Source organism: Gavia stellata, chromosome 2 (genome assembly GCF_030936135.1).
Source record: "Gavia stellata isolate bGavSte3 chromosome 2, bGavSte3.hap2, whole genome shotgun sequence".
NCBI lineage: Eukaryota > Metazoa > Chordata > Aves > Gaviiformes > Gaviidae > Gavia > Gavia stellata.
Window position 1 is genome coordinate 28,392,459 of NC_082595.1, and position 20,304 is coordinate 28,412,762.

General features: G+C 36.7%; 1 protein-coding gene across 1 annotated transcript in view; it reads right to left on the bottom strand.

Annotated features, from left to right (window-relative positions):
• RYR2 (ryanodine receptor 2) overlaps positions 1 to 20,304 on the bottom strand; it is a 443,307-nt gene that overhangs the window by 225,846 nt on the left and 197,157 nt on the right. The window contains exons 10-14 of the mRNA XM_059830672.1: positions 13,753 to 13,827; positions 10,262 to 10,418; positions 4,513 to 4,521; positions 3,410 to 3,574; positions 1,754 to 1,875 (exon numbers count right to left, since the gene is read on the bottom strand). Coding sequence (XP_059686655.1) covers positions 1,754 to 1,875; positions 3,410 to 3,574; positions 4,513 to 4,521; positions 10,262 to 10,418; positions 13,753 to 13,827 — 528 coding nt within the window. The remainder of the gene's footprint in view (positions 1 to 1,753; positions 1,876 to 3,409; positions 3,575 to 4,512; positions 4,522 to 10,261; positions 10,419 to 13,752; positions 13,828 to 20,304) is intronic.

Sequence of the window (20,304 nt, forward strand, 5' to 3'; positions counted from 1 at the left end):
TCCCTCTTTTCTTGCATTAGAAAAGGTCCAAAAGTCCCTGGCAGCCCGACCCATGACCATCCTCGCCAGCCCTCTTTCCCGATCTGCATAGCGCCCTGCTTGCTCCCAGGATTCCTCTCCAGGCCACAATAAGGAGCAGAAGCCCCATCTAATACTCTGCTTTTTGCTGGATTAAGACGACACTGGTAAGTATTTGGGGAGGGGAGGGGGGGTGGTTGTTTGTTGATTGGTTGTTTTTGTTTGTTTTTTTTTAACTGGTATGTCACTCTGTATTTTCATCTCACATGGTGAACCACGGCTAAAGAACTTCTAACTTTAGGAAACATTATGAGTTCAGTAGGAATATTTACTGCTGAAGAATAAAAATCTGTTAGAATAAATGACGAAATGTTTCAAAACGATAGCCACAAAAGTTATCTTTAAAACTTAATTTTTATTGTGAGCATCTTATCTGAAGTGCAATTTTGCTACTAACTTTGTGGGAAAGAACAGGAGCACACACTTATTAGAATAATTTTGATCCTCTCCAATTCAGCTTTCTCTTCTTAGAGTAACAACTTGCCAAAACTAAACTGTTAAACACTACTTTGGATGCCCTGTGCACTCTGAAAAAATCTCTACTGTGATTTAGCAGTACCTTGATTTGTGAAACCTTATCACTAAATTGCCTTTCTCTGTCCTTATCTTTTATGGCATTCTTAGAAGCCTCTAAGAAAATGTATTATTTACGAAGTGACCTAGGACTTGCATTTCTTTAGTATTTTAAATGTCATACAGTAGGCAATTCTCCTGACAGGTGTTTTTCTCTGTTGTTATTTAAGCACCTGGGTAAATGTTTTTCAACAAATTGACATGTCTATGTCTTCAGCTGTGCACTGATTTAGGACATGGTTCCTTCAGTTCACCATCTCCCACATTGTCTTCTCTTGTGAAAAATGAGTTCCTATGAAATTCTTACCATTCCGTATAGTCTTATTACATATCATCCTTTTTCTAATGCCAGCTACACTGATGAGAGGGGCCTTTCATCAATTACTGATGTCACAAACATTTGAGAATTAGCATTTTGTCAGTGCTATTTAGGAAGACATTTAGAGTAGGAAAATAAATGCAAATTGCATAAATCTGGCAGTATTTTTAAATAGCTAAAATACTATAAAATAAAACATTTTATATGTTGCAAAATATTAAAGAAACAAGTAGCATTAAAAAGGAACAAATAAGGAAAGTTTAATGGGAGGGTAGAAAGGAGGTGTAATTTTATACTTTTAAGAAACACTTTCTCTTGAGACTATGAACTTCTTCAGTATATTGTACTTCTGCAGTATATTGAACTTCTTCAGTGTCTGGTACAAGTCTGTAGTTATACAGTTATCTCCTTCTCCCAGGTTTTTCAAGAAAGAGCACTTTTAAAAACCATACTTAGAAAAGAAAGAGCTAAATGATGCACTGCATGACTTACAGCAAATTTTGGCAAGGAAAAAATCTGGTTTGTTTGCATTTTCAGTACGCTTATGCATTTAAATCAAGGTTGAACAATAAAGTAATATTAGAAGATAGAGAAAAGAAACTGACCAACACCTCTCAAGGTACAACTCTGCTGATAACACAAAGAATTGGCATAAAGTCTGGTTTGAGAAGTATTCATCTGTTTTTTCTGAGGGCTAAATTGTTCACTGTTGTGTTAATGGCCACTTTGAATAAAATAAAAAGGAAAAAGAAAAGGGATTAAAAGATCAATTTAAAAGCACACCTTATAAACCTGTTGAAAAGGAAGACTGTACTACGGATGACACGTGCTGTACGGGATTCTTCATTCTGAGATCTGGACAATGTTAAACCATCATCCATGTGACCTTCATGGTGCATTATTGCCTGCAGTACAAAAATAGAAAGCAGTCGCTGCAAAATGAAACCTTATTCACAAATAAGAAGTATGAAAACTCACACAGTAAGGCAGACTAGGAAATTATGAAGTCGCATACAAAAAAGAAGGATCTAATTAAAAACAAATAATCTCACATTTTACTTCCTCGTGTCCAAAGACACACTTGTACTAAGCCAGCAGATGCAGCACCATAACAATCTCAAAGCCACAGCTTCTGTAAACAATATACTTTATTAAAAAAAATTAAAAATCAAAACTCTAAGGGGTTTTGTTCATTGTTTGGTTTTGTCAACCTTAAAAATAGTTCCCTTACACAACAGCAGATCCCTAAAGTACAGACAAGGTCAAAACAGGTATTCTTTACTGGTACTGATCTCCAAGGATGTTACTGGCCACTTTTTCTGACTATGCCTTGAGTCACAACCCATAACTTACAGGTTTTTTTGTTTAGTTATCATGCAGGTATTCAATCCAATATACATAAATATTTTAAACTATTTTAGGTAACAATTTTTTTTCATATACACACACACACAAACTATTTATATTACTCACATTACTAAATTATTCAACAATGTATATTATTTAGAATTATTTTAGAATTATTTAAGCATTACAATTATTGTGATTATTAATTATATTAGTATTATAATCACTAAAATTTAAATGTTTACAAACATGTTATTTTATATAAATATTTATAGAATATATATGTGTGTGTATACACACATATATGATACAGACAAATTTTTTATATATATATAAAATTATAAGGCATGACCTTCCAAGTATACCAGATGTTGCTCTAGCCTTGTAGTTCTGACACGTAAAACAGTCATAGAAAATACTACAGTGTGTATAAACATCACATTTTGGTTTGTTTTGTTTGTTTGTTTTTTTTAAAAGAAGGCTAAAACATTTTTTCCTTGCTGAGAAATAATTTCCTGCAAAGTTAAAGATTTACAATAAACATTAACACAAATGTAGCTTCTGGAAGATGCATTAAGTAGTAAAAGAATCTTTTTTCCTACTTTATTATGCTGAGCTAGCATTCTGCTTGGTCATGGTTATTCTTTAAAAGAAGAAATCCCTCAGGGCTCAAGACTTGAACATTCCAGCCCAACAGGTAATACGCTTACAACACGGAAAGAAAAGACTTTGAACTAAAAGCCTCCTCAATCCAAAGTACAGCACACTGAAGAAAGGAATTTCAGCATATTCTACAGGCTATAACTAATATTTTAGTTTGACATCAAGTACATCCAGATTTATCAATGTTTGTGGGTTAATGTCTATGGGCTAACACGTGCATTTTGTTTGGCTTTCAGTTAAACAATTCAGTACATCACATAACTTTTTAATATGTGACAAAAAAAAAAAAACACCTTTCACAATGAAACAAAGACATACTTAAAATATTTGAAACCTAGAAATTAGCTGTCTCCTGTAGATCCCTTCATTTTACCCGCCTGCCCGATCAGACCGTGACTGAATGAAAAGCATTCCTATTTACAGTCTTACCTTCCGCTGCACAGAACCCATTCTTACAGACTTTGCATCAGCAGACTGGTACGTGAGCCATAAGCCTGTATCTACATGTTGTATGAAGCATATTGAATCCCCGTATTTTATTTCAGGTGCTCCCATTCCATCCACCTCTTTTCTTGTCCCTATGTCCAACTTTTCCTGAAGAAGAAAAAAATGTATACAAGAACAATAACCAACATGTCAATATTTGCATAAAATATTGAATACTAGGCAATTGTCCAGAACAGGACCTAAAAGAATATTTGAGATCCTTCTTTAATGAAACAATTAAAAACTGGCAAAAGTGTATCTTCTAGTTAAATATTTAGGGAAAAGATAGAGAGAGAGATCCCATCCACACAAAAACCTAGTTTATTACACTAGGAAAGCCAGGTGTATTCATTTCACCTTCCTAGGAAAGAACTAGGATCATAACTGACCATACATGTCATTACTGAAACATAAAAACTTACAAAACAACACCAAATACATTGAGTCCCCTAGCTGAACCAGGCATTAACCTCCAGAAGCTTTTTCTTGGGGATCTTTTTTTTTTCCCCAGCCTGGAAAAGATGAGCACCTCCCTAGAATTTATTTCCAGCTGTCACAGAGAGATGGCCTTTAACCTGTCACTGCCTATTACTGCCCAACAATGGGCTCAGTATTTCCTGGGAAAAGAAGTCCATTTCTATGTGTTTATGACTGGCCTGTTGACATGCTGTAAAAGAATGGCATGACCATGTCAGTCCAGCTGGTGTCCTATACAGACAGCAGTCGTTTCAGGAAAGGAAATTTAGTATCCCAAACAATACTATAGTTTGTAATTGTAATTTGAGGTGTTCCCTAGTATCTAGCTCTTCTAAGAACCAACTCCTTCCCCACAGACATCAGTTTATAAGACAAACAGCCTATGCGTCCTGGTTCTTGGCAGATCATCCACTTAATCTCTCCAAAAGCATATGGTTCTCTTGTCTGCCTGCACTAGTTGTTAAATCCAAAAGTAAGTATGGAAAAAACATGTTACAAAATATCAGTATATATCCTGTTAACTGTGGGAAGGATGTTAATGCAGTTATGCCCAAAACTTGTCAGAGGACTTTGACCTTCTTCGCCACAAGTTCCTGAGGCTTTCGCCACTAGCTCCATTTTAGGCAAAAATCTCCGTTGAGAGTAACCAAAACCACTTTGACTCATTAGTTCTGATTCATGTACTGAAGTTATTGATACAGAAACTATTCATCATTCTTCTGGGAGGAAAGGGAATACATCACAATTGTTGCAGTTGAAGCTGAGACTACTATAATACTGCAGCTGCTGTTTTGCTCTCCCTTTCACACTTCAACAGTGCAGGCAGGTTCACCAGTGCAGTAACACCTTGTATTCTGCTTCTATATACGCTCACGCATGCCCAGATAAGAAGCTGCTTAATTTTCACCATTGTTCAAAAAATCATCTGTGCAAATTGCAGGCCTATTTTAGGCTGTACATTCAGGGTGCAAGATGATCCCCTTAAAAAAATACAATTGCAACCTTCTCTACTTCTCTTTATCAGCAGTAGAGGACAAGCCACTTCCTTCAGTTCCTCAGAGTAATTTTACAAATAATGAGACAAAACTTGTAAATGCTCTATCCTACTACAACCAGGAAAGATTAAGAGAATGATGATACCACACATATATGTGCCTTGACAATTTGGGGAGACAGCTTCACAGTAAAAGATGACAAAGATTGGATTTTGAAATGAACAGAAAACAATCTCCAATTTATTAAAGGATTCTGAAAAGCATTTATTAAGTAAAGAGAGATGTCATGTAACTAAGTTTTCACCCTACAATTATGACTGCATTTTGAAGCAAATAAAAAAAATAAATTAATACTCAGGTGAAATTCATATTCTTACTTCTCATAACATTAAGCTTCCAGATATAATATATTCATCAATTCAGATTATTAAACTGTTTCTGGATGCAGATGTTAATTTCACTATCTTGTAAATGTCTGATTCCTTAAGTGCTGAAATTCTTATTAAAACCTTGTCCATTGATACATGGTAATAATTGATTTATTAATACATCTGATGCCAATTACTGAGTTAATATGTGCTTCTATTTCATTATTAATTCATTATTTCATCCATATAATTTCTCTAAATGTTGCATTCAATTCTTGTATTCAATTCATAAGCTAGCACAAATAACCTGAATGTAGTAACAGTTGGAAATTGAAAAGCTACTTACAACAGGACACTGCACACAAATGATGATACAGGAAGAAATAAATTAGGTCCTGTTATCATATGAAGAAACAACAGCCTGATTCCAAACTCTAGTTTTTTGAATTATCGCCCTAACTAGAAGATGGTGTGAATCTGTGTGAACATACTGTGCTTCTACATTGTAAGATTTTCTTTTTTTCCAAGTCTTCCTCCTCACAACCAACTTCTTAAGATATGAGTATACAATTTCACAAATTTTCTTATAAAGCACTGTCAATAAAATAAGGGATTATTAATTTAAAATATTATTCCATAGTTCCTTTAAAATCTACTGACTATAACAGAAATTGACAGGGTTTGATATTGCAATCTTCATTCCAATCAGAATTAACATTAAATTTACTTAGCTTAAAAATTGCAGTGCCAACAATTTGCCAAACAAGATCTCTGTCGTCACCTATGTAAGTACACTGACAACTCTGCATGTAAGTTTAGAGCCCAGACTAAATTCAATCACATTCAGTTGAGCTCTTTCCTGCAAAAAACCACAGCAGCCAGGAAAGCATGCAGTAAAAGTTGGATTGAATATAGGAGAGAAGATGGAAAGCTAGGGGGTGGTGTGGGGGCAGCAGGCATTAGAGCATTCAGTTGGGAACTTCAAGACATTGAGCTTTTTTGGGGAGTGAACAGGATCCACAAATTGTTTAGAAAGGCAAAGATTTGAATGGAGTGCTGGATTCATGGCAATAAACAGCAAGTAGTTGAGAAAGTACATATAATGAATCAATCTCATTATCTACTGTAAAATAGTTCATCAGTGAAAATCAGGATCTGAAAAACATCAGAAATCACCATGTCACCATTTAATGATTGTGTATTGGTATAGACATTACGTGATTCAAGTTTCCAGCCCACTACACTCTTACCATAACCTGTCATTACATAACCGTCTGCTACTTCCTCCTACAGCATATTTACAAAGAAAAGCTTTAGTTTTATTTGCAGTCTAGGCCCATTCTCAGACCATCAACTTTTTCTAAACAAAGATCAAAAGTCTCGAGTCATTACACTGGAACAAACAGAAACAATTGGTTTTTGCAACAGTCTGTAAAGCACCTCAGTAATGCAAAGCAACAAGAATGCATTGGAAATCAACAGGTTTATTGAAAAATATGCCAGATTTTCTCCAGAAGGATGTGCACTTTATAAACAGGTTTTATGCCATGCATGCAAGAATACAATCTTCCCACATTTTTTGTGGGCTACATGGACAGCATAATTTTGAATAGTTTTATCTTAACGTTGAAAAAAAATTATTCTATGAAGCCTAGCCTTAAATGTGTTATTTCACTCTAATGTTTCTGTTTAGTTCCTTATAACATTCTGAAAAGGATTCCCGTGATTAAGCCTTGTCCTTTCAATTTTATCTCATCATCTGACCATACCTATATCTTCTGTGGCACACTTTCAGGACTGGCATCCTAGCAGATCTCACTGACACGAAGAAGCCAATTCATAACTGCATTTTAAGCCGACATTAATATATTTCCTATTAAATTTTATTAAGAAACAGGCAAAGATATAAAAATACAGGCCATAAAATGTTATTAAAAAGTATGTATTTCTGTCCACTGGAAAAGACTGTGGACAGGAAAAGCAGACTTTATATAGAATGTATAAACATTTCTGTATTAGGAAAATTACTTTATTTCAGTGGAAAAGTGATATTAAGCTAATACTTTTTATCAAAAAGAATCAATATTTAGCAAATGTGAGAGAAAAAAGAAAATCCATAGAACTTAATCACTACAAGGTCAAGTCTATAAAAGAGCCATATGTTTGGGGAATAAATTGTAGGTATTTGTGGACATCCTGTGCTGAGTGAAGCAAATCTACAAGAGAGAAAAAAAGAATTTTCTGAATTTCAGATGCTTGAAAGGCTAAAATAATTCTCATTTAATGATAATTATTAGAGTAATACATAGTAACCAGAGCGTAAAGCCCAATTCCCAGGAAAAAAAATGAATATCCGTATCTTCTGACTGCAGTTTGGCTTGTGAAGTTTTTAAGCTTTCACATTTCTTTATTTTGCTGAGATATTGAAAGAATTTTAACACATAAGAAGATTCTGATCTAATATTTGAACTTCTGTACCAGAATGTTGTGTTCTGAGGGGAAGAAAAAAAAAAAGCAGGTGTGTGTATGTGTGTGTGTTACTTTGAAAATCTGAGAAAAGTATTCTGGTTCATACAAAACATCTTATAAAAAATTTCAGCTTTCTGGTTCTCTTCAGCTTATTTTTTAAATGCAGTACTGGCAAGATAATGTGTTTAAAATTATGAGTTAGGCCCTTGCAAATAATAAGGTTAAAAACAACAATAAAAGTTGAGCATTTATAGTTGCATCTGAATCTTCAGATTCACAGAGGATACATTTTCAATATTTTCTCTGCAAACATGAAAGCTGCTTTTCATTTGGAAATTGAAATTATCATCTACTCACATGCCTGAAGAAAGCGGGATCTTCATAATTCTTCCTTCCACTACTTTTCAGGTAATGGAAGGAAGAATGATGACTGTGGCAAAAAAGGACTGAAATCGCAATAAGAAAGATCTAGCCACTTGACATATTCCCACTATTAATGCTCTGTATTCAATAGAGAAGATTAGGGGCTGCCTCTTATCCAGGAATAATTATTTTCGGCTAACTACATGCAACAACACAAGTGAAAGGCTGGTATCCATACATGCTGGTAGGAAAAGAGACCCCTAAAGCTGCTTATCTTCTCTACAGAAGCCTTTCTAGGACTGCTATGATTTCAAAATATTTATTTAATGCTCTTTTCCAGAGAGGGAAGGCAAGTAAATTTTTTTAATGCCTGTATCCTAATAAAGTGAAACATGACACTCCTTTAAGAAGTCCTAAGCAGGAGACTGGATTCATCCTCAGCAATGAAGAGGAAGCCATATACTCCTCCCCTGTGGCACCTCCGTAATTACTTCCAAATGAGTCTTTAGTTAAAATGAATGTTTATATCCACAAAATTAACATCAAATATGATCTCGCAAACTTCCAATTTCTTTGAAAATCCATTTTTAAATATCAGTAAGAATATATCTGTCATGTGCTGATTAGCATATAGACCCCTGTTGAAATACCCTCAAGTTACTTCAAGAATTGACTACCATAATATGTTTCTACATGCCCCAAAGCCTTTTATCTCTGCTCTGCTCAGCACAGAATAGCTTTGGTCACTTAAAAACAACAAAATCAAAAATTGTTAACTTTTTATTTTGAACATGGTAGAACAAAAACATTTCAAAATATAAATCTTCAAAATACTTCCAAATAAGACTTCCAACTCAGGTTGAAAAAAAACAAGTGAAGAAACTTCAAATACAACATTGTCTAATTTCCAAAACACATGTGCATATGCTACTTAGAAAATAGAGACAGACCACCTTCTCCGTATCAACAAAAGATACTCTCTATGCTGCTAACAATTCTTGCCTTCAGGTATTTTTTGGACTAAATAATCCATGTAACAGTAGAGGTCAGTATATTGTTCCAGTCTTTTTGGAGTAACCCCAACTGAAGACTCCATCTTGAGAATCAGCAAATGAATTATTTTATCCCTCTTGCTTCAAAGGAGAATAACTATTGAGGTCTATAGTAACTGCAACAAGAACTCACCAATATAGTTGCACTGCACTGTCCTAAAATATTTAAGTATTTCTATGGCTTTTCTAACTGGTTAAAAAAAAAAAAACAAAACATTGTCTGCATCTCAAAACAATCACCTGAACTAAAGTCTTTGTTATCAGAGTGCAAAAGTCTATATACCTGCTTTCAGGTATATTTTCATTTCGTATCTTCCCAAGCCGACAAATAATTAAATATATATAAAGTAATTGCTACAGAGAAGTTATTGAAAAATGCTGTTTAATATTACTATGAATTTAAAAAATTAAATTAATTTAAATTAATTAATTAATTTAAATTTAAATTAAATTAATTTAAATTAATTTAATTTAAAAAATAAATTACTATAAATTTAATAAAACCCCAACATTATTGTTGGAAAATTTTCAGCAACATCATGCTCAGGTGAAAAGTACGAGAAATCATAGTATCATTTTAAATTGTTTACCCACTATACAAAGTACTGTTCTGAACTTGAAATGCTTATTGAAGGTGTCAAATGAAAATTCAAACTATGGCAACTTTAAATTAGACTACAGTAAAGTATCTAATGAAAGAAATCCTGATTTTCCAATTTAATTTAAATAACCCACAATACTATAAATTTTTCCTATGTCAGCCAACAGATATAAGCAGTGAAGTACCAGTGAAGTTCATGAGAAAAACATAAGAAGTGAGGAAACTGTTCAAAAGTGGGCAAGCAGTAAAACAAAACAAAAACACACACAAACAAACAGCCTGGCAGCATTACCCAGTGGAAGTATGATAAAAGAAGCCTTCTAGATATTAATTATACTGAGGTTGGGGTTTTTTAATCAGTGAAAAGGTAAAAGGCTCCAATAATTCATGCAGTAGGAAATATCTAAATCTTGCTTACTAAAGAGGTTGGAGTTACTGCTAGTTATATTAATGCTGCACTGATTCCATACCTTGGAGGACCGAAAACAGAATGCTGTAGATTTTACATCTGCTTTCTCTTTGTCTGTAAGAAGAAGACTCTTGTCATCCAGGAGACTTAAATATTTTCCGGTTGTTATATGTCTTAGTCTGAATGGCTGTCCCCATCTAATGTGGCTGCCACTCCACCTAAGAAAATTCATAGGAAACGTTTGGTTTTTTAAAACAAAACACAGAGTTTAACTACTGGCAAAAATATTTTAAAGTACATTATATTGCCAACTAGTTAGTAAAAGGATGAAATTCTAATGTTGGATTATCAGCAAGAAAATTGCTACTTTGTGGTTATCTATCTCCTATAAAACCATTCTAATAAATAATCTTAACCTCTTCCTTTGCACAGGCTGCCTTGGTTCAGACTGATTTCCTCCTGAGAGAAGATATGGACCACATACAGAAAAGGAGGCTTCTGCTGCACATAAAGAGCTTGGATCTGCCAGTTCCCTCTCCAACGTTTCATCTACCGGCAGCTGGGTTTGTTCACTCTCCCAGAGCACTCTCCCTTCAGCAGTCAGCATAAGTTAGGCACACTTTCAATAGTGTGCAAAAAATAAAAGAGTAAAATAAATACATAAATAAATAAAAATCCTCATAAAAGAAATTTTAAAAATTATTAAGCAAAGAGTGGCCCAGATTCTTCCTATTCTATAGGAGGAAATGAAGGAAGAAAGGCAAAGATTATCTAAGCTCCCCAAGAACTCCTCAAGTTGAAATACAGGTTGCAGGTTTCTAAATGCTTGCTTTACACTGAAAAGTTAGCTCTTCTGTTCTTTCTGATTAACTCCTGAAGATAAACTTGTGGGGGGGTTACTACGGAGAATGCATTTCACAAAGCTTTTTCAGAAGTCTTCTCAAATATTCTTTAGATTGGAAAATTGCCACAGCTAGGATGTTTTCCTGATCTTCACAAAACTTTCTTCAGTCTTGTAACTTCAAAAGTTTACACTTTAGATGTATGTGACACTGCTTTTTGGAGATGAAATCATATATTTATTTTGTGTTTGCAAAATGCCCATTGTAATGGAGTTATGACATACTGCCAAGGTTCTGATGTGCTTCCACAAATACTAGTAATTCTTTATGCTTACTGTGGCTTGAAATAGCTTAAAATTATCAACAAATGTTCACATAATATCAATGAAATATACAAATACATCCTTATGAACTTAACCTGATTATAAACTTACTCCCATATCAGACTTTTGTATTACTGCATCTTCCCACTTGCATTTAAAGTAATTCCAGGTACAGCATTTAGAAACGTAAAAAGTTTTTATGGGTATGTTTTGCATATATTCATGTACCAGTCTGAAAAACCCTTAAGCTAGCACTTACACAGGTTTAAGTCATTTTCGTTTTCCCTGATGCGTACACGTGTCAGATTAAAGCACTTACCTATTCAATACAAATACCCATTTGTTTAAGCATGTCTTCATAAGAGTTGGCCATACTGTATGCAAAGTACGCCAAACTGATTTGGCAGTCATTTTTAAAGTGCAGGATTTTTCAAAATGCAAGAGCAATACCTGGCTTCTGTTTTGTAACAGTATTTATTACACTTCACTAATTAAAATTCTAAACCTTTTTAGTTATTGGTTTTAAAGAGGCCAAAAGAATGAAGAGGTTTTCCCCTCAACTATTTTCTTTTGTAAACTAAACAGTGTCTTCTGTTTAAGTTGAGGAGAGAGGACTTTGGAGAGGAAGGAAATGTGGAAGCTCTATACCTCAGAAATGCATTTCTTTTTTTCTGTCTTTTACACAGCAAAGTCAGTATACGGCACAAAAGCACATCTAAGTATCAGTGTTCTAGCACAGCTTCTGCTTCTCAATTAAGTAAAATGTCAGGTCACGAATCTCAGCTGTTGTATCGCTGGGTCTGGTAAAACACATCAGCTCTGCACCTTTCATATTATGGGCCATGCTGGGGAGCTGCCTTTTCTCTAGTCTGATTCAATTTTCTCTTGGACCCAATAGCTATGGACCATAAGAAAAAGAAAATAATAAGTTGTAGTGCAATTGAGCCATGCCCCTAGTTCACGCCTGCAGGATAGGAAAAAGGACAATTCATGTGCACTTACAAGAAAAGCTTTTCGAACAGAAAGTACCTTGTGAAGCCATTTCTAACTACTAAAAATTCTTTTCTGCAATGCGAGAATATGATCCTGGTCACCTTTTGGGAAAGAAAGCAACGCTGAGCAATAGCATCTGGTTATCATGGCAGGATATCCCAGGCAATTTTTATGAGAGTTCTCCACTAATGAGGAGAGTTCATAAACAATGATTCCTTCAGAATCGTATAAAATTAACAGAATTAATATTATATCTGCAGTCATTCTGGGAAGAACTAGGGACTTCAGGCATGCACATACTAAGTTACAAATTGAAGCATTTGCATGAATAGTAATGTGCCTGCAATTCAGCAATGAATGTATATAGCTATTAGAATATCATACAGGAAAATAGGGAGGTGAGGGACTTGTAGGAGGGAGTGTTATTCTTGGGATTTGGCGTTTTTTCCTGATAAGAAAGTCATGTTCCTTAAAAAGAAAGATTACTGCTGTCTTAGTTGTTTTGACAGTTCTCACAATTTCTCTCAGTCATGTATGTTCAAATGTTTACACTCCAAAAGTTTGTATACAATGCCTGTCCAAGTGAGATATATGACAGTCGTAACATAAACCTGTAATTTCTCAAATCCCCACATTGTTCCAATACCACTGTTTATTAGGGAAGTACATGCAAGGAGGAAAATAAAAAGCCAGCAATCCTTCCACAGTTTCATTGTTGTCACTTAAGCACTGTCAGGGTCAATGTCAGTCCAAAGCAAAAATCCCACTGCCCTATCAATGACATTTAACATCATCCCATTAAATAAAATGCACAAACAGAATGCAGCATCATTAGAGTGTAACCTTTCCCCAAGCTGCTCTGATTTAATCTCTAAAAAACAGTCATTGATTAGTCACTAGAAATGTTATCACAAGCACATATTGTAATACAATTTAAGTGAATTTTTACAGTGCAATTACCTTAAGGAAAAAGGCACAATTTCTTTCTATCATTCCAATGCTCATGCAAGGTAGCATTTTTTTCTGTAAAATTTTGCCTTTAAGGACATCCAAATGGCTTAAACAAGTTAGGGGGTGGCACACATGAATTATTATAATCAGAACTGTTTTCCTTAAAAAAAGTCACATATATGTGTAAAAAAGGTAAACTATGAATTCACTGACAGCTACGACAACTTCAAAAAAATAATCAAAACAGCATGTGTGCTAACATGCACTCTCTATGGGAAGTTGTTTTAATTTTTCATGAAAGTGTTACAGAGCACTTTTTGAAGATTATTTTAGTCTTACCTGTCTGGTTTTATAGTTAACAATCTGATTTTATAGGAATACTCTTACTATAGAGAAAGTGCCCTACCAAACTGACTTCTTTTCCTGAGACAGATTTTACTTACGCAACTCTTAGAGTCTCTAGTCGCCAAAGGGAACGAGCATGAATTGAGACAGCACCACCTTCATAGTGGACAGTTCTGAAAACCAAGCAAAGGCACAGACTAAATGCTCAGCTCTATTGTAAGAAGTCATAATATTCACTTGTTCATTTAACTACATCTCTCATTTTAAGACCACCAAAACAATTATTGCAACTGTCAAAGGTTATCATATTCAAAACTAGCTCTTAGCAGTTAAACCTTCAGACCTAGTTACTCAAACAAATTTTATTTTCATTGTCTTTAGTATCCATTATTGTGATATTCATAACAACAAGATTTACACAGTGTTTGCTGAGACATCTTTCTTAGTGTTTTAAGGATAGAGAATCCTGGAGCAGGGGGGGAAGCAATAACCTGATAATTACTGTATTTCTAGGTTCTAACAAAAAAAACAAATATAAAATGATGATAAAGATTTGTGATCACTGCATAGGTCTCACAAGAAAGGTAGTGTTTTCTCAGAGCTTATACTATAAAATAACCATGAAACTTCCTATGTTGAATTATGAAGAGTCCCCTATTTGGCATTGTATTTTATTACCATAGCACCTGAAGTTTCACAACCACACTGATACAGCCTTCACACAGCTCCGACGTTAACAGCTTCCTATTTCCAAATTTTAGTATGTAGTGACCCCTCTAGTTCCTGCATATATCCAGAAATCTGAGTGCTTCTAAAAACCAGTCAATTGAGCCTAAAAAAAGGTTGGGGGTTTTTTTTCCTCCATTATTCTAAGCACAGATAAGTGATATATATTGGATCCATAAAATGTTTTAGATTTTATGGTCACCAAAAGCCCCAAGTTAGGTAATCTGGCTTCTCTTCAAAGCAAACACTGAGGAACATGGTGAGTATTAAGCACTGCCACTCCAGATTTAGGCAGCCGTTCTTTGGACTGCTTCCTGTATGCTCCTTTATTTCTGCCATAAGACACTGCCAAAATTTAAAAACCTAGGCCTTTCCTTTGGGAAAATTAATAAAGGAGTCACTTAAGCAAAGGAGTGCTGTCACTATGCTTATCAGATCAAGCACGTCAGGGAACAATGCCAAAGAATGACCTAGTTTTATGGATCCTGGAAGAGCTTATACGGATTGAGTAAATATTGTGACCTTCAGCCAAGATCAGGCACTGCCAAAAATAGCCAGAGGCACAACTTTAGGGCATTTTAATATTGAAATTGTAGACATTTCTCATTGTTTGTTAAAATCAATTTTTTGAGGACCACAATTTTGGAATCAGGTACCTAGTACTTACTAGGTTTTAGCTTCCAAAGTCCTCCTGTGGATATAATACAGAGGGACTGAATGCTTAGCACAGAGAAAAACATAGCATTGAAAGAGATGGTTAAAATCAAAAGAAATAGTGAGTTAGAACATACTTCTCAGTACTGGTAACAATACAGGAAACTACAGATGCGCTAGAATTCATCTTTGAATATGCTAAAAAGTATTAAGGAAATAAACACTCCCAGACATTGCAAACGAAGGAAGACAAATTATACAGGGGAAAAAATGAGTCTCAATACAAAATAAATATTCCTCACTACAATTACAGAACCACTCACACTGAATATTTGTGACCCATGTATAAACAGAAACTCTGGCATGTGCTTCATGTACCAAAAAGAAGTTATAGGTGCACATATAAACATGTATGAAATCCTCCCCTTGACCTTATATCCAGTATTTACTCCACGTATTATCTTAGTCATTTGCTGCAATGGTTGTGGTGCCAGGAGCAGCTGACAGGTATCAGTAAGTCTCTCTTATCTCTTTCACAGAAGGGAATGAAATTCAAAGTTAGTCTTTTTTTATTGAAATTGACCTTCATTAGTATAGTAAAATGTAAATGCTGCACAATCTTGCATTCAGCTGCCTCTGTGTTCAGACACTCTTCTCTTCAGGTATTTGTTCAAATTTTGATTCTGCAACTAACAGACTGGGTTTATGTTGTAACATCTAAACAGATATCACCCTGGTTGGTTTGTTTGGCGGGGGGAAGTGGTGGTGTTTGTTTCAATGGTTGGGGGGGGGAGGGTTGTTGGTTGTTTGTTTTTTTTAAAGTCGAAACATTCTGATTACATCCTGGCTTATTTCAAGATGAACCTCACTGACAAAAATGCATTTGGAATTCTTGCACTTGTATAATACAAAATTTAACAATTTTATTCAGCAGTTTTCAAGTCATTAAATATATGAGAAATCAGGTTGAAGCAAAGGCTTATATTAATCAGAATAATTGATGTTTATGTCCGTACCTTGTTACTTTTCAGGGATGAAGTTCTTTCTCACACTGGAAACCCAGAAGCTGTCACCAGTTTCTCAGTCTGAGTACTCTTTTTAAGATAGCTTTGGATTACACATAGCAGTTGGATCAGGGTAATTTTAAACATCTAAAAAGCCTCTCATTGTGAACTTAAAAGAATGGCTTCTCATGGGAGAAGTAGTTTTCTGTTATGTGACTGTCCATCCATTATTTCCTTTCTCTATTCTTTCAAAGGGGAGCTATCAGTCTTGGAATGGTCATATAAGATGAGAAAATGGGAAAGAGATAGAAGGGAAGAAATCCTAAATAAAAACATGCAATTTGTTTACCAAAGGAAGTAAAAAGGATCCCCGGATTGTCTCTTATTTCCATATGAATGAATGGGTACAGTATCAACAGGAGTGAAAGCAGAAAGACAGTGATAGCATTTGAGGGATAAAAGTCAACAAGGCAGCAGCAAAGACTCAGCAAAAAAAATAAGTGACAGCAATCTGGAGGAGTGGGACTGAGAAAGAGCTGGGGACGGGAGGGCTAGGGATCAAGGATCCCTCCAGGGAAGCAAAAGGAGAAGCCCAGAGACTGGGGTCAAGGATGGAGCAGCAAGACTTTGTATGGGCAGGAAAGAAGATAGATGGTACAAAGATCCAAGTTGGCACAGAACACTAGAATAGGGTGTAAGCTCTTGTGTCTTAGGTAGATATTTTAGATATCTTTAGGTGGTAGATATCTTTACCATCTTTCTCTACAGAAGAGATGGTAAAGAAAAGGTAGCTTTGAATAGAAGATCTCTCTTTTTCATTGAAGGGCAAGTCACTTTGCCTTTACCATAACAGCATGCATGCTAACCATTGCCGCAGAGCAGCTGAATAAATTCATAAACTAGACCATCTCATACTTTTTTATTCCATCTAAGAAATCCAAAGTTCATTTTCAACTCCTCTCATCAAAATAAATGTCGTAAACTGCTCTGAGATTGCTCAAATCAACTTCCTTAGAACTTGCTCTATATAAAAAACATTATTTGATAGGATGCACCTCGTTTCTTTTTATGTACTCTTGACAACAGTTCAGTGCTGAAAAGGAAGTATGATTCATAACATTTTAATCCTTCCTGAAACTGACACTGGTAAGCCATAGCAGATACTGATATTACCAGGTCAAATGAAACATTGCTTTTAGTGACGTTTCAATAACCTACAAAAGTTGTCTATCAAGGAGAGCAAAATAAACTCCCCATGATCCAGGAGGAAGCAGTTAATGACCTGCTATGCCACCTGGACACTCACAAGTCTATGGGGCCTGATGAGATCCACCCAAGGGTGCTGAGGGAGCTGGCGGAGGAGCTTGCCAAGTCGCTCTCCATCATTTATCAACAGTCCTGGTTAACAGGGGAGGTCCCGGACAACTGGAGGCTTGCCAAAGTGACGCCCATCTACAAGAAGGGCCGGAAGGAGGATCCCGGGAACTACAGGCCTGTCAGCCTGACCTCAGTGCCAGGGAAGATTATGGAGAGGTTCATCCTGAGGGCACTCACAGGGCACGTGCAGGATAACCAAGGAATCAGGACCAGCCAGCACAGGTTCATGGAGGGCAGGTCCTGCTTGACTGACCTGATCTCCTTCTATGACCAGGTGACCCGCCTAGTGGATGAGGGAAAGGCTGTTGATGTTGTCTACCTGGATTTTAGTAAAGCCTTTGACACTGTCTCCCACAGTATTCTCCTGGAAAAGCTGGTGACTCATGGCTTAGACAGGTACACTCTTCACTGGGTTAAAAACTGTCTGGATGGCCGAGCCCAGAGAGTTGTGGTTAATGGAGTCAAATCCAGTTGGCAGCCGGTCACAAGCGGAGTCCCCCAGGGCTCAGTTTTGGGACCGGTCTTGTTTAATATCATTATCGATGATCTGGATGAGGAGATTGAGTGCTCCCTCAGTAAGTTTTCAGGCAACATCAAGATGGGCAGGTGTGTTGATCTGCTTGAGGGTACGAAGGCTCTGCAGAGGGATCTGGACAGGCTGGATCGATGGGCCAAGGCCAGTTGTATGAGGTTCAACAAGGCCAAGTGCCGGGTCCTGCACTTGCATCACAACAACCCCAGGCAACGCTACAGGCTTGGGGACGAGTGGCTGGAAAGCTGCCCTGCAGAAAAGGACCTGGGGGTGTTGATTGACAGCCGGCTGAATATGAGCCAGCAGTGTGCCCAGGTGGCCAAGAAGGCCAAGGGCATCCTGGCCTGTATCAGAAACAGTGTGGCCAGCAGAAGCAGGGAGGTGATCGTGCCCCTGTACTCGGCATTGGTGAGGCCGCACCTTGAATACTGTGTTCAGTTTTGGGCCCCTCACTACAAGAAGGACATTGAGGTGCTGGAGCATGTCCAGTGAAGGGCGACAAAGCTGGTGAAGGGTGTGGAGCAAAAGCCTCATAAGGAGCGGCTGAGGGAACTGGGATTGTTCAGTCTGAAGAAGAGGAGGCTGAGGGGAGACCTTATCGCTCTCTACAATTACCTGAAAGGAGGTTGCAGAGAGGTGGGTGTTGGTCTCTTCTCCCAAGTGACTAGTGACAGGACTAGAGGAAAAGGCCTCAAGTTGTGCCAGGGGAGGTTCAGGCTGGATATTAGGAAAAATTTCTTTCCTGAGAGAGTGGTGAGACACTGGAATAAGCTGCCCAGGGAAGTGGTGGAGTCACCCTGACTGGAGGTGTTCAAGGAATGTGTGGACGAGCCACTCAGGGACATGGTTTAATGGGCATGGTGGTGTTAGTTGATGGTTGGACTTGATGATCTTACAGGTCTTTTCCAACCTTAGTGATTCTGTGAGTTACTACAGATTTACATTGATACGATGGGAAAAAAAATTTCAAGTTGTGAAGTGCACAGAAGATGTACATTACTTGCCAAAAGCAGAGAAAGCCTGCAAATTACAAAAAAAAATATTGTGAAATGATAAGTAATGTAAATGCATGAGGAAAGTACAAATAACAGGAGAAAAAGAGAGGGTAACAGGTGCTACAATGAGTGTTAGTCTTTCCCTAGAAAGCTTGGGATACCTTATACCTTCTGAGCCATACCCATAACACTAATTCCTGACATTTTTTCCCTATTCTTTCCAAAACACTTTATTTGAATATTCTCCACTTACGGAGTAAGGATATTAACCACTTCTATTTCAAATGAAAATACCTATAAGGAATTCAGAACCTTTGAGAATTTTCAGTTCATCTTTACTACAAAACTTAACCTACTTAATTAGCTGGTGTAATGAAGTCATTTTTTGTCTGACCCATGACTGCAAGTTAAGTTTAAACCATCATTCTTTTCCTGACTATGTCGTTAATCTATTTAATTCCCCTTGATATAAACAGTCACCAGAGCTGGAACTTGCCACCCAATCCGCCTCGCAGCGCTGGGGCTGCAATTACAGCACCACGGACAGCGCAACCGCTCCCCAGCGCTCCGCCGCCGGCAGCCGCACCAGGCGCGCCCCCCGGCCCGCGCCGAGGAGGCGAGGTGCGACGTGACCGTGCTCCCGCTTGCTGACTCCTAGCACTCTCCTCTAGCTTTCTGAGACGTGATGTAGAGGCAAAGCGACGGTAAACATCAAAAAGAAAGCTTGATATCTGAATCTCTCATCTCCAATTACAATGATGAATTAATTATACAGGCTTAAAATAGACTACCACATATCAAAACCCCTGGAGAATCATTATTGAGTTCATACTCTTATTAAAGTATTGTTGAGCAGAGAAAGAGCAATCATTTAAGTGTAATTCAGTGCCTACAAATGGGCATTAAATGAGGTTAAAATAAATTACGTTAAATGACAGTGTTTCGATACTGCTGCAGTAGCCTTGGTTCAAGAATCTATAAATCCTAAGTTCCATAGCAAGGAAATAATAGAGTAAAGCTCAGTAACTTAGAAAAAATCAGGGCACCGTAAATATGGCATAAATAATATAACTGCATTGTATCTGGATTATACACAAATTAATAAATCCAAAGTTCAAGTTAAAGAAATTGTTCCACTCCCTTCAGTGACAGGCAAGGCTGTTATGTTTTTACTTTGAAAAATCAGTCACTAAAGAGCTCTATGGGTTTTTGGAAATTAATTTATAAAAGCACAATCATTACTATTGAAGGCTCGTGGGTTGTTGTGGGCATGGGGAAAAAAGTTCTTGATTCTTGCTGGGTGAAAACTTTCTGAGTTTATGTTTCAGTCATAAATAATCCACACGCAGCAGATCCCAGCCC